At 35.1% G+C, this 15945-nt stretch overlaps 3 protein-coding genes across 3 annotated transcripts; 1 reads left to right on the plus strand and 2 right to left on the minus strand.

The window, feature by feature from the left end:
* Nucleotides 1-2796: 2796 nt before the first annotated feature.
* Nucleotides 2797-3636, minus strand: LOC145823666 (protein FAR1-RELATED SEQUENCE 5-like). The gene has a single exon (XM_082923165.1). It carries the CDS (start codon nucleotides 3634-3636, stop codon nucleotides 2797-2799), a length of 840 nt encoding a protein of 279 aa, XP_082779291.1.
* A 50-nt stretch (nucleotides 3637-3686) lies between these two features.
* On the minus strand, nucleotides 3687-5595 carry LOC145823667 (protein FAR1-RELATED SEQUENCE 5-like). Its single transcript, XM_082923166.1, has 2 exons — nucleotides 5467-5595; nucleotides 3687-4337 (listed from the first exon to the last, which is right to left on the minus strand). The coding sequence occupies exons 1-2, from the start codon at nucleotides 5593-5595 to the stop codon at nucleotides 3687-3689; spliced, it is 780 nt and encodes a 259-aa protein (XP_082779292.1).
* Nucleotides 5596-8059: 2464 nt separating this feature from the next.
* On the plus strand, nucleotides 8060-10641 carry LOC114300213 (tetraspanin-7). The gene is made up of 2 exons (XM_028245095.2): nucleotides 8060-8967; nucleotides 10067-10641. Exons 1-2 carry the CDS (start codon nucleotides 8461-8463, stop codon nucleotides 10367-10369), a joined length of 810 nt encoding a protein of 269 aa, XP_028100896.1. The 5' UTR covers nucleotides 8060-8460; the 3' UTR covers nucleotides 10370-10641.
* Nucleotides 10642-15945: the final 5304 nt, after the last annotated feature.

Genomic DNA, 15945 nt, shown 5'->3' on the forward strand with positions numbered 1-15945 from the left:
TAATTAATGAAGTTAAAGTTACTATGCTATGTCAATTGGGTTAATTAATGAAATTGGGTGTTATGTATATGATGTATGAAGATTCATGTTACGAAAAGAAAGTGAATCTGATGTTATGTGAGCACAAAATTAATATAATGTTGCGTGATGGTTGATCACTCCTTTACACAGGGCACTGTAATGCAATTCTTCCATGGGTTTTAGCATGATAAAGAAAGTAAAATGCCTAGCTTCTTCAAAGTAATCCTCAAAGAGGCATCTCAAAGCAAGCTTTCCAAATAACAAGTTATATGATCACTCGAACATCCTGTATCACCTCACCCTAAGTCAACAAAATCAACTCCTAAACATTTCTCCATGCTGAGACAAGCAAACATATAGGAAATGAAGGCAAAGCGTGGTTGTAGAAACAACAAAGAATTGAACCTGTGCCACTTGAATTGAACCTGTGCCACAAAGAATTGTAGATGACAACCATAATAACAACTTTATATATGCATACACAAAAAGAACATTGTTCGGAAACACTAAATATACAGAAAAAAGATGTCCATGAAAAATGTCCAAATCCCGCGAAACATTAAATTTACATAAAAAAATATGTCCATCAAAAGCATCCAAATCCCACCAAACATTAAAAATACATAAAAAATATGTCCATCCAAAATATCCAAATCCCAGCAAACATAAAAATACATAAAAAAATATGTCCATAAAAAATATCTAAATCCCACCAAACATAAAAAAAATACACCAAAATACACCAATATAATAACATCATTGTTTGGTGCAAGCCTTCCAAGGATGTCCATTCACATAACTGTCAGCAGGACTATATGAGGCTTGCGACAGTTGGACTGTACTAGTACCTCGAAGCAACTCCTGAAACGATGTTTGAGTGGGATATACTAAAGGCATTGAATGAGGCGGCATTGACTGGGGCGCGTTATTTCCCTGCAATTGTGATACATTTATTAAAATATTTATACAATCTATACTACCATTTGAATGTAAAGTATGTAAGCAATTACAGCTCACATCATATGTACGACCCATGGCAAATGGAGGTTGAGATTGGGATTCAGGTCCAGATTGGGATTGAGAATTATAAATTGCACGACCATTACCCTAAAGCAAACCAACATAAAGAATAAGTGAAATTAAAAAAAAAGTAATAATGCATTTTCATTTTAAAAAACATACAATATGAAAAGAATACCTCAACATAAGTACTACTCATGCCAAAAGGAAGTCGAGATTGACCTTGTGGAGTATAAACACCCTAAAGTAAACCAACATAAACAAAAGAATTAGTAAAAACAAAAAAAGTAATAACGCATTTTCATTTTAAAAAACATATAATATGAAAAAAATACCTCAACATAATTACTACTCATGCCAAAAGGAGGTCGAGATTGACCTTGTGGAGTATAAACACCCTAAAGTAAACCAACATAAACAAAAGAATAAGTAAAAAACAAAAAAAGTAATAACGCATTTTCATTTTAAAAAACATACAATATGAAAAGAATACCTCAACATAATTACTACTCATGCCAAAAGGAGGTTGAGATTGACCTTGTGGAGTATAAACACCCTAAATTAAACCAACATAAACAAAAGAATAAGTGAAAATGAAAAAAAGTAATAATGCATTTTCATTTTGAAAAAACAGACAATATGAAATATTACCTTAACATAATTACTACCCATGGCGAAAAGAGGTCGAGATTGACCTTGCGGAGTGTAAACTATAACACCCTATAGAACCAATGCATGAAAAAAAAAAGAAATTCACATGACAATATTGCAAGAAGAAGCAATTGAAGATAAGTTGGTGCCGTATGAGGTTCAATTGCCCTAAGGTGTATGCATGTTCAATTACCTGTATTGAATGGCTACCCAAGGTGGAAGACGGTTCAGATTGACCTTGAGAAGCAGGAAAAGAAGCACCCTACATGCATCACAAAATAATAAATATCACGCTACTAGTTGCACACAATAATAAATATTGCAAGATTAATACAAGGTTGCACAGAATAATAAATAGTACCTGACTACAAATATTACCCATGGCGACAGTAGGCTCAGATTGACCTTCAGGAGTACAAAAACCATCACCCTGCAAACAACCAATTTATTTAATTCATGATTTTCCAAACACACATAACACAAAATTGATAACACATAACAATCACACATAACAAAATTAATTACCTGCTTAGATTGCATTCTTTTCTTCTTCGCAATAGATTTTTCCATCCCGCCCTTGATCCTCCTTCTTCCCTTACTAGTTGCTTGTCTTTTCTTCAGTCCCTTAGCTTGGATTGGACAATCTACTTCCTCACTTTGTGGGCATGTGTTAGTTGAGGAATTTCTCAATTCAGTGACCTCCACTTCACCACAAGTGTGCACACTTAATTTCTCTTCAACCATTACGCTCAATGCTTCACCTTTTGCAAGTGACAAATGATAAGTTTCTTCACTTTCCGCGGCTCTACTTGCTATTGCTCTAAACATATTCATCAATGACCCATATCGATCGCTTTGATGTAGTTTGACATCAGCCTTGACATCATACCCACGGCTATCTTTCACACTTTCAGCCCTTGCTTTCTTAGTCCATCGTTTCAAGATGTATTGTGCAGGAAGGTCTTTTGCATTCAATATTTCTCTAAGCACCTTCAAACAATGTCGACACACTATGCCTTTCACTTCAAACTTCTTGCAACTACAACTCAAAAAACCATCTCTATGCATTATCATATTCTTATCTTTGTTTCCATCTACTACCGTTCAAATTGTGAATATGGTACTCTCACCACCATTAAGAGTGCCTACAATGGATGCTTCAATGAACTGCACGTACTCATTTTGGAATTCCTCAAAAATTGTTTTGGTGTAAATATCTGCCATTTGCTTTAACATCAAAGTTGGAATGGAAACCTTTGACAATTTTTGGGACAAATTATATTCGGCTTCCAATTCTTTATACCTCTTGTCATAGAGCACCCTCTCAAAGTGCATGAAAAATTCCATCAAGTTATGATCACAATTGAGATAATCCTTCAAACATGCATTGAATGATTCACTTAGTTGAGTAGTACTCATTCCAGCTGCCCAAGAATTCATAACATATGGCCATCCCCATTTGTCCTTCACACCAAAAGTTTGCTTTAACCAATGATTGTTGTGTGCATCATACCTATCAAGCATTTGGTCCCATCGTATTCTAAATTCTTCTTCATCATCAATTTCATCCATAAATTTTGCAAACACACCCTTCACCCCCACATCTCCAAAAAGACAATTTACATGCTTCACAACGTTTTGCATCAAATGCCATGTGCAAAGTTGGTGGTTTGTATTAGGCATGACAATTGGAATGGCCTTAGCCATCGCAGCATCTTGATCTGCGAAAATAGTTTTTGGAGCTTTGTTTGACATTGCCTCCAAAGAAATCTGAAATAACCATGTGAATGATTCGGCAGTCTCATCATACATCAACGCTGCACCGAATATAACTGTTTCTCGATGATGATTAAATCCAACAAAGGTTCCAAAAGGTCTATGCTCGTTATTTATTTTGTTAGTAGTGTCAAAGGTCACTACATCACCAAATTGAGCATAGTCCATTATCATTTGAGCATCGGCCCAAAATATATTAGTTATCTGCTCTTCACAATCTAATTGGACTGCATAATAAAGGATGGATTTTCCACAGTTTTCTTACGAAAGTATTGCAACACACTACCCGCTTCTCCATATTCCAAATCTTTTTGTCTCTTCGATCTTAAATAATTTTTTTGGTCCAATTTGGTGAAGCCAAGTGATGCTCTTCCACCACATTCCCTACCAAATAGCTCATAAGCAGACCTAAGAGGAATTCCAGATTCTGAAGCCAATTCTACTTCAATTGCTTGGGTGGTAGATATTTTTCTTTGGGATAGCAACATATGAACACACTCTTGACGCACAAGGTCATGATTATGATGTTCAACAAAATCAATTGCAACATATTTCCCTAAATTTCTATCTAACTTTATACTCAACCGGGCACCACAACCACATCGCACCTCTTGTCTCGAAAATTTTACTAGTGGATCTCGCTTGTCAATACCCCGAGTTCCCTCTTTATAACATACAAAAATCCGTGAAGTTATTTCCTTGGTTTGTTTGTTCTTGTGTGCATACGACTTCCTAATACTAAAGCCCACCTTTCCGCCATAGTTATTGTAAAAGTCATACGCAGCTTGTTCAAAGTCAAATAGCATGCCCAATTTTGGCTTCCAACCACAACTACCCAACTCATCAACAACATTATTTTCTTCCATTACCTACAATTGAGTACCATACAAATAATAAAATAAGCTACTTCCCAAAAATTGATGGATAGGATTTTTTAGAAGTGTGCCTACAAATACTACTGAGTAATTTATATAACATTTTCCTATACATATAATATACCAGTGGGACTGATGAATGATATGAATAATTATATATATATATATATGCTTCAACTTTGTTTAACTTTTTTTTTTCTTTTTTTTATTCGGTGGAGATTGGTTCTGTCATGCCTAACCAGGGCTACCCATTTATCTTATTACCTATTTTTTTTTTCTGATTGTTATCTTTTGTAATATTTGGTACTACAATACACACGATAAAGCTTTTCCAATATTCCATGTCTAGCTTTTGCCCAAGTCAAAAGATTACTGTATTTTTAGTGGTGAAATTTTCAGCAAGATGATTCAAAAAATACTTCCAAGACCAATTCAGCAAGATAAAGCACAAGTCATATTTGTTTTATCTGGAATTCCTGGAATATTTGTTATCTGGAATTCTTGGGACACATAGAGGGAGAGAGAGGGGGTTTGGAATTCCAGATAACACCAATTCCATTCTTTTGTAATGTTTGGTAGTGGAATATACCTTTTGCCCAAGTCATACAAACACATAACACAAATATTAAATCAATTGGTAGTTGTTATGTTCTTCATTCTTGAACAATTAACAGAATTAACTGAAATTTTTTTTGAACACATAACAGTTAGATCAATTATGTTAATTTTCAGAATTCTGGGTCAAATTTTTTTTCAATTAACAGAATTCTGTTAACATTTTTGTAATGTTTGGTAGTGGAATATACCTTTTTGAACAATTCCATCACTGGGTCAAAAAATTAATTGAAAAAATTAACAGAATTGAAAAAATAACTGAAAAAATATTTGGGTTACCATCACAAATATTAAGTTGAAAGCCACAGAAAATTGAAGAACATAACAACAAAAAATGAAAAAAAAAATTGAAAAACCCAGAATTGATATTTTTCTATAATCTTTTTTGACTTCTAGAAACATTTATAAAAAATTTCAGACAGATATTCAAATATATATATATATATATATGTATATATCAGCTACAATAATCTAAAAAATATCAGCGACAGATATTCACTTAGTTTACCTTCTCAGGGCCGCAATCTTGCCTCGCCGTCGCGTCGCATCCCTCCGCCATGCTTCGTCCTTCGCCATGGCAGTCTCCTCCCTCCGCCATGCTCCCTCCATTGCCATGGCAGTCTCCTTCCTTCGCCATCCTTCGTCCTTCGCAATGGTAGTCTCCTCCCTCGGCCATCCTTCGTCCTTCACCGTCGCGCCCCTCCACCATCCTTCGTTCGCCCTCGCCGTCGCGCCCCTCTACCATCTGTCTCATCTCTCAGCTCAGCTCTCTTTCTCTCTCTCTCTCTCTCTCTCTCTCTCTCTCTCTCTTCGTCTACCATCTCTGTCTTAGGGCTAAACAAAACAAAACATAGAGTTGAGTAGAAAACAAGCGGGAATTTCAAATTTTGAGGAAAAATTTAAAAAAAAAAACGACGTCGTTTCGGTAAGGGCGACAGGAAAGGGCTACCGAAGATCTGAATTCGTGTGTGATGTGGGAATGGGGTAGTGTGTGTTGTGGGTTGGGTGGTTGTGTGTATGAAAATACTTGATCAAATAAGTTGTGTAAATAGGCTAATGAAAGTAGAGACCACAGAAAGTAGTAAACAATGTTTTGGTGTGAGGTTGGGTACGTGGGGGATTGGGCTTTATTTCTTTTATGTACTGACATTGCACAAGTATGGGTATGTGGATGTTTGTGTGCCATGTGGCAACCAGCAAACACACAAGCGTAGTACAAAACCCCTTAGTGCGCTTTATCCTTGTGTGACACCCCAATTATGTGTCATGTGACACACATACAATACCTCCCTCTCAAATTCACAAGCGCATGTCATACGGGCCTAAACCTGATCCCCTCATATACAACTATTCCACATATATTAATCTGTCAATTGAAGGCATTCATGTCCTTCAAAAAAGACAGGACAAAACGGATCATTAGAAAAAAAAAATGGGACCAATTAGATCATAAGATCAATATTTAGGATTTATTGATAAATCTAGCTAACTTTTATTATAAATTTATAATTACAAGTTTTTTAAAAGCATTTGACATGTAATTTTATTGTAATTTGATTCTAATCAAAATGTGTATTATTTTGAATGTGTAAACCAAATAGACTCCCTGTGAGGCAAAATGAAAAAACAAGACAAAGGCTTATTGTGGAAAAATAAGTTCAAAATTGACTTTTTATTTTTTTAATTTTATTCAAAAATATATAAAAAATAAAAAAATATAATTAAAAAAATAATAAATCAACTTTTAATCTAGTAAAGCCGGATTTAAGAGTCCGTTTATATTTTAGGTGAGTCCGACGTTCAGGTCGGTTTTGAAATCCAACAACGGTAACGTCATCGTGCATAAATTCATTAATTAATTATAAAAGCCAAAAGTTTATTGATACGGGGCGCTTATCTTGCCGCGGCGTACGAAATAGGAGAAGTTATTGGATACTCATGAAATATGGTTATGTTGTGTTTTAAGATATTTATAATTGATAAAAAGTTGTGATTTATAATTTCATGATAAGGAATTAAAAAAATATAAAAACATAATCAATAAAAATTAATAAAAAAATATAAACACGTAATATTTTAAAAATACTTAATAATTTTTGACAAAATAGATGTTCAACCAACATCTGAGCCAATTAGAGAGCAGGTGTAGAAAATTTCACATATTCTCGTAAAATCCCAAAATCATAGACACAATTATGTTTGAATATTTAAAAAAATAAATAAAAGATTTTTTTTTGTGTTAAAAAAAAAAAAACTAACAGCTGATATGTATTTAAATAAGTATTTTATTTTTTATATTATTAAAGTAATAAAAATCTTCATCATTCAATTAACCTCTAAGAGCGTCTCGAACTGTTCATTTCTTTTTTCACCAAATTTGAATAAAAAATAGGTTGTTTTTTCAATTTGATACGGCTTCCTCCAATGGTGAGTATCAAACCTGTTGAACAAAATATATGTAGAATTGAGGGAATGGTCGATCGGTAAGACTAATTTTTTTTTAAACCTGTTTGAACCTTTCGACCTGTTTGAACCTACCTATTTGAAAGGGAACCGGTCAGCCGGTTGGTCAACCGGCCAGATATCCGACTAGTTGACCGGTTGGTCTCCCACAACGGTAAAGCACAGTAAAATAGTGAAATCTGTAGCCTGCTCTTACTTTGATGAATTTTTTGTTCAATTCTCATTTTTTATACCAATTTGCTGAAACCATTAGGGCTCCAAAAAGTGACTTTTTTACCAAATTTCAAACATGATGCAAGGTTTGATGAACCATTGAAGATGACCTAAGGTTCAAGTTTTATTTCTATCATTTATTTAAATTTTTTATTTTAAATAAAAAAGTAGATATTTAGCAAAATAGGAAGTCAAGGCTTCAAAAGTAGATATTTCTCTCATAGATTTGCAACCAATCAATTTATTTATTTATTTTATCAAATCTCACTATTTTTGATAAGAGATAAAATAAATTTATTTACAAAATCACCATCTTTATCTCAATTTCTCACCCAAATTATGAATTAAATTTGAGAATTCTTAAAATTTTTTATTATTCCCCACCAAATCATACTATTTAAATGGAAAAAATTATTTCATAATTCATGTCATTGTTACAAATCAATCTATATCATCTATTTGTATAAATTTCATATAAATTTTACACACATAAAGTCTACACAAATAAGTTGCTTGATTGGTTTTGGGTCAATGAATAATTGGTCTCCAAAAAAACAAAAAATAAAACAAAACAAAATTGAGTGTTTAGCGCGTGTAATTAATTATTCACATCCACAGTTTGAACTTTGAACTTTCTCAGAAAATAACTCCATAAACCAGAGAGAGAGAGAGAGATCCCTACATAAATCCCCCACCCATTCCATTTCTCTCAACCATTCTCTCTCTCTCTCTCTCTCTCTCTCTTAAGTCTCCCCTCTTGCGCTTCCCTTGTTCTCTCTCTCTCTCTCTCTCTCTCTCTCTCTCTCTCTCATCAAAGAGTTTGAAGATGTTTCGATTGAGCAACAACCTGGTCGGTATACTAAACTTCGTTACATTCCTCCTCTCAATCCCCATCGTCTGGGCTGGAGTATGGCTGAACCACCACGGCGCATCTGAGTGCGAGAAGTTCTTAACAAAGCCAGTCATCATTCTGGGTGTCTTCCTCATGGTGGTCTCTCTGGCTGGACTCATCGGCGCGTGCTGTCGCGTCTCGTTGCTTCTCTGGGTCTACCTCTTGGCTATGTTCCTCCTCATCGTCATTCTCTTCTGTTTCACCATCTTCGCATTCGTGGTCACAAACAAGGGGGTTGGAGAGGTGGTGTCTGGGAAGGGGTATAAGGAGTATAGGCTCGGAGACTACTCGAATTGGTTGCAGAAGAGGGTTAATAGTACCAAGAATTGGAACAAGATCAAGAGTTGCTTGCAGGACAGTAAGGTTTGCAAGAGCTTGATTGATGATGGGTCTAACACCACTGCCGATGAATTCTATCTCGAGCACTTGTCCGCCATTCAGGTATATATATACACATGTGAATATGTATAGTTTATATATTGTTTTTGTAATTAATCTGGTTGTTTTTGAATTTGAGCAATTGGGTTTTCTGTGTTTTTGAATTTGGGAAATTGGGTTTTCTGGGTTAGTCTTCTTTCAGATCTATCACCCCCAAATATGCAATAATCTCTCTCTCACTCATACACATACTGTTTTAAGCATGTGACTTTATTTATATATATATTTTTTTATTTATGAATTTGGTTTTGGGTTATTGTTTAGATTAGGGCTTTTGATAGATCAGGTTTTGAAATTTGAAATTCTATTTTGAGGGTTTGAATTTGTTGTGTTCACTGGGTTATGATTTTGTTTGAAAAGTTAGAAGCCTTTTGAGCATAGCTGACTTTATGATAAAAAAGGTTATTCTTTCTGTTTCTACAATACTGTAACTTTTGGGAAAATTTTATAGGTAACATACTTTAATGTTTAATTCTTGACTGCAATTAACATCAATCTAAATTTGGAGTTCACATCAGTATATACTGTGCAGTCTTGAGCTTTTTGATCATCCATTCACTTTTTCATACAAAATTGCATCCTTGTTTTTTTTTTTTTTGTGTTCAATTTCTGTGCCTGTCAGTTAATTGGCCAGATCATTCTTTCAGTTGGTTTACAGGCACTTTCAATATTACAATTATACTTGAATTTAGGATCTCTCTAGTTTTGTGAATTGTGATTTTCAGGATTCATTTCCTGTATTTTGATTGCCTGGAATCATAATGAATTCGGAGAAACTTATTTAACTAGGGATTTCAGTATCAGCACCATTTATAGTTTCCTCCATTCCTTTTTGAAGCTCCACTCTCCGTCTCTCTTTTTCTTTGTTAAGGAAACCCGTAGTGTGATTATGTAACAGCACTTTTTGCATATAATTTTGTTCACACAAATCTTCTATGGAATCTGAACAGAAACACTTTTTTATGGGATGGAATTGGACTAATTACTTTTATTTTATTTTATTTCATCTGTTTTACCATTAGGAATAATCTATTGTGTTTTCTGCTACATTTTTTGTTTTCTTTGTTTATACTTAATTTGTTTTTAATTGTTCCTTTCACAGTCGGGTTGCTGCAAGCCATCAAATGACTGCAATTTCACCTATGTTAGCCCAACCAACTGGACTCCCACAGGCAACACTCCATATAACAATTCCGATTGCAACCAGTGGAGCAGCGACCCAACCACACTGTGCTTCAACTGCCAATCGTGCAAGGCTGGGCTTCTCGATAACATCAAGCATGACTGGAAGAAAGTGGCCATCGTCAACATCATATTCCTTGTATTCCTCATCATCGTATACTCAATTGGGTGTTGTGCCTTCAGGAACAACAGAGAGGACAACGCATGGAAGGGGCACCCCTGAACTCATTCCGAGTCAATTTGAGTAGATGTTAGGGCTTCTACTTTGACTTGTTCCCATTTTATGTATTCTTTACTTTCTTGTATAGCTGTCTATGTTTCGACTTATTCAGACCATATCAGCTAGCTTATGGGTTCCTTTATATCTTGTATGGAAGCTTTGGTTGCGATATACAGTAGTCAGCTTGTTCGTATTGGTTCCTTTCTTGTATAGCATTGCATGTAATGACATTTGGCATCGTTACATCATATCTGAATATCTGATTTTTCGCAATATATGCTTGGAGTGTTTGTTCTACTCATATCACTTGCTAGCAAATTTGGGTTTTCAGTTTGATGGGTTCACATTTACCTTAATGCTTGTTGTGTCAACAATCCCACTGTTTTAGAAACCGGGGGTGCTGCTAGAACTTCTGCTGTTAGGTTTACAATTCTGCTATTTGAGATGAATGCATTGCTGAAATAGTACGCGATCTATGAGAGATATGAACGATCCGATATACGAGGTTCTCGCTAAAGCAGAAACTGAAGAAAACAAGATGTAGACAACTTAACTCCATTTTTGAGAGGTTCTTTCATTGGACGAGTTAATATTCGCGTGAAGTGGTCCTTCCTACTTTGTTAACACGATCAAAAAAACTTTTGTTAGTGTTGGCTGTAGGGACAACATAGAGAGTGGGTTCACATTCAAAGGAATGGTTGAGTGAGGGGAAATAAGAAAGGAAAAAAAAAAAGAAGCTTATCCAGGAAAATTTTTGCAGGGCCATGAATAAAACGTGTGTGGTCTGTGGTTTGTCTTGAGACAGGTAGGTTGCAACTCCTGTTTCTTTGTTTGTTGCACCTACTATAATTTTTTCTTTTTGGGGGTATCTATACAACACGTAAACATGACATTAACATTTGATTTGGTCTCAAATTTACCTTGTCAAACAATGTCATGAGAACGATATATATAATCCAACTTGACACCAAAGAGTGTTTATTGTCTTTGGCAGGTAGACATGTAAATCACTTTCACATTGTTCGACATTTTTCTAGGGCAGGAATGACCTAATCAATCTGGGCAGTCGCATACAAGGAAATAATTTTTAAACAAGGTTTTATTTATTTATTTATTATTATTATTTTTAATTATAAATTTGGTAATAATTTTTGAGAAAATTGGCCAAAAGTCCCAATCTTATCTATATTATATATATTAAGGAAAAAAGAATTTCTAATGAGAAGAATATTGTGAAACTCAAAACTCTCATACTATCTTTCTAGAAATTTTATTTTTTTAAATAATTAAAAAGAATTTCTATTGGCTAACTTTTATTGAATCATTAAAAAAAAAATATTATGTCTTGATTTACACAGTTCAAAAGCAAAGTTGATTAATTCATTTAAAAATTTGAAAAGAAAATATATTAAGGAAAACGGGTTTGAGAAAATTTGTGAAAAATCTACTTTAACAATCGTCTAAGGTATTAAATCCAGTGAATATTTTTTTATTAGTGAGAGAGTCACCATTTATAAAATAATTTACTGAGAAGTCTTGGAAAATATTTGTTTCCAATTTTACCTCTTAACTTTTTTTTTTTATTATTTATTTATCTGTTTGACTTTCGGTTGACTATCTATTCAAAATTATATCTATTTGTTCAAATTTTTTTGTTTGCTTAAATTTTTTTTATCTATCTGTTCAATTTTTTTCCTATCTGTACAATTTTTTTTGTTAATCCCATCTATTCAAATTTATGTTTATCTATTCAAATTATTTTCCTATCTGTTCATTTTTTATTTGTTCACTTTTATCTTAATCTATTTGTTTAATTTTGAACATATATGAGCCTTTTAGAGAGAAAAGAGAGTGATCTGTTCAAATTCACAAACTTTGTTTTTGCTATCTGTTGAAATCGGCCGCCACACAGATATGCAGAGAAATGGATTCACTGAAGAAATATAAACAAAAGAACAAAAAAGAAATGATTTTTTTTTCTCTGATTTTGCTATCTCTTCACAAATGTGTATCTGTTATTTATTTACAAAATTTGTTTTTGATTTCTCTCGGTCAGCTCAATCATCACCCAATTGACCCTCCAAATTAATCTTCTAGATTCCTCAGAATAGATGTGCCTACTTGCTGTGACCTTCAGCAGAAAACATTAAACACAAAAATTATAATTTTTATGATTCACCAAAAAATAATTCACAAGCAAAACCGTATTCCTCAATAAAAAAAAAAAATTAAAGATTAAAAATTTTCAAATCTAGAGGATAATCAAGAGCAATGAACAACCTACATAAATCATCATAAAAAGCCATAGATCCGCCCTGAACATAAGTACATAAATGTATTTCACAAATAGCTGGATGAAAACCCAGTTCCTTGATAAGAAACTAAGTTGAAAATTAGGGCCAAACTTCGCAAATGAAACCCTAGATTTGGGACAAACAAGAGAAAAAGAGAAGTTGGAGATTGAAAAAAGAAACTATCTTGGAGATCTAATGCGCAAGTCGGGCGGTCCCCAGCTAGCAAAATCGTGAGAGGAGGGGCTAAGACCCTTATCTGTTCAAATATCTGTCCAAAATTTATTACTTGTTCATTCAATTTTTTATTTTTTATTTTTTTTATTTTTTATTTTAATGTTGAAGTAAACCCCTCTCTATTGCAAAACCAAGCCCCTATCTGTTCAAATTTTGAAATCTATCTTATTATTTTTTCAAAATGAAATATTTTGGGGTTTAATTTGTTATTTGATGGGTATGCCACAGCCCATTAAAATTCCTTCATTTCTACTTAAATCCCTTCAAAACCTGAGGGGCCTAGACACAAAACTAGAACTAAGAGAGAATGGGGGAGAAAAACCAATCAGAGGAGCTCCTATAAACCCTAGAAGACTTCACGAGAAAAGAGATTTGGGACAAGTTATTTACTAGCTCTAAGAGAGTGTGGTAAATTCAAATCAAACAAAAGCCCTAGAAGCGAGATTGTTGTACTGTTATGGAAGCTTCGCTGGAGATCTGTAAGAATATGAACTGCACAGAGATTTGGATTCACTAATCTACCGTGGAAGCTACCTCGATTGCCCTCTCGAGGTTGTTGTCTATGGTGAACATGCTTACTGGGCCATCACGAAGAGAGAGAGAGAGAGAGAGAGAGAGAGAGAGAGAGAGAGAGATTAGTGAAATCGTGGTGGTAGTGTTTGTGATGTGATTAGCAGTGGCGATGAAGGAGTTGGGATAGTGGTGGCTGTCAGTGAAGAAAGACAGAAGAGAGAGACGAAAGATAGAACAAATTTTTTTTTTTGGGTGTTCTACCGTATAATATATATAGATACGTGGGTGGTGTAACAGTCTGGAAATTTTCTTTTTCACTTAAGCGAAGAAGTGCTTGCTCGAGCAGTCTTGTGGGTTATCTAGTACTTTTGCAAGTTTGAGATTCTAGGAGATATCGAAGTTTGCTCAAGCGCATGAATGATTGCTCGAGCGGTCTGCCGTAGTTCGATCTAAAGTTCTGGGAGTATGAGTTATGCGCTCGAGCAAAGGTTTCATTACTCGAGTAGTGTTGTGTCTCTGACGCTCGAGCGCAAGAGTGGTCGCTCGAGTGGTCTGTTCGGGATCAGCCAGTATAAAACTCACTTTTTGTTCATTTTCTCTCATATTTCTCTCTTTTCTCTCACTCACTTCTCCATATCCGAAAAACCTAGCCTCAAAACCTTTGATTTCACCCCATTACACCAAGGATCCACCATAGATCATGCAAGGTTAGTGAAGGAGGAGTGAAGATCGTTCTTTTGATCGATTGGATCACAGTTTCGTCAAGGTTTTTGCTTGGGTCTTCCTAGGTAGCTCTCATCCATGAGGTAGGGAGTTCTCTTAATTCTAATCATTTATGATTTTTTTTTTATTATGTTATAGTTTGAGAATTATGGGTTGATTTGAGTTTGAATCTTTGATTAAAAGATATTTATATTCAAAAATGAAATTTTCACTTAAGCTTTTGAAATGTTTTGAATGTTTGGAGATATTGATGAGAAGTATTTTATGATTTGTGGATTTGATGATGAAATGAGGAAAACCCCCATTTTTTTTTTCTTGAAACGTTAGATTTGAGAATTTGTTTTTAAATGAGGGTTTGAATTAAATTGGTACCTTATGTTGAAATCTCAAATAATACTCTTGAATATCTGTAAGTGGGATGAAATTTGCATTATGATGAAGTTAATTGAGGATTCATTGCATGGAAATCTGAAAATGTTAAAGGGTATAATATATGAATTGGTATGTAACTAAAATTGATGGCGAGAATGACTTGGAGACATGAAAATATATAAATATCTCGTGTCGTATTTATTTGTTGATTTTGTGTGTGATTGAACAAAACTTCAGTTAAATTATAATATTGCAAACTTATGTATTGCATTGCATCCGCATGGTAATGGATTAAGTGTTGGGTTATGTGATTGGGTATATGCAAATTTTAGAACATGTTGGGGGTGTTGAGGTGCCTAATTGCCCTTCTTAGGGATAGCAATTTGAACTCGGCCTGACGGGGACCCGGACCGTCCCACTTCGATAAGTCGGGTTTTTCCCGAAAATTATCCCCTATAGGGCCAGGGTTGGTATCAAAAAATAGATCCCCGATAATTTTTGGGCTAGGGATGGGGATAGATTCTCTCGGCTCGATCCCCGGCCCGAATCATCCCCGATATCCCCCTATATATATATATATTTACATTCACTTCACTTCACAAATCTCAAGACTCAAATCTCTCTCTCTCTCTCTCTCTCTCTCTCTCTCTCTCCTTTATCATATGTGACCACCGCTGACTTCACCATCTTCAATCATGTTTTCTCTCTCTCTTCTCTATGCCCTCTCTCTCCTCTATGCCTTCTCTGAGGACAACGATTGCCATAAGGGCCATGGTGGCTCGAACGAGCTTTTCGACATAGGTATGGAACTCTCTCAGCCCATCACTGCATCTCTATTGGACCTCCGCATCCTTTATTTCCTTCAACACTGATCTGAGGCCTCCAACATAAGTATGGAACTCTCTCTCTCTTTCTCCTTCTCTCTTTGGCTCTTAATCTTTGGTGGGTTTTCCTTATATTTGAGATCTGATAGATGATTATAGAAATTGTTCTTGAATGTGGGTAGGATTTGAGCCTATTTTGATGAAATTCATGTTTGCTTCTGCTGATTTTGGGGGTGAAATCATCAGCTTCGATGATCTTGACCAAACTATTTCTGCCTTTTTTTTTTTTTTTGGTGGGCCGAGAAATTTTCGGGGTCGGGGAAACTTGATCCCTGTTAGGGGGTGGAGGCAGGGACGGTGATAGGTTCCTTGTCCGGGATTGGGGTCGGGGACAGGAGAATTTTCACCATCGGGGATCGGGAACTGAGAGTGTGATCCTCGGCCCCACCCCGGCCCTTTGCCATCCCTAGCCCTTTAGTGCTCGGAGGTCGGAGAATGTGAGAACCTAATTGCCCTTTCGTGCTTAGGGCTAGTAAATGTGAGGGGATGTGGTTGAATAAATGTGTCAGGTGTCTAATTGCCCTTTCGTGCTTGGTAAATAGTAAATGTGGAGGTATTT

This window comes from Camellia sinensis, chromosome 4, assembly GCF_055761805.1.
Source record: "Camellia sinensis isolate YWXY chromosome 4, ASM5576180v1, whole genome shotgun sequence".
Lineage (NCBI taxonomy): Eukaryota > Viridiplantae > Streptophyta > Magnoliopsida > Ericales > Theaceae > Camellia > Camellia sinensis.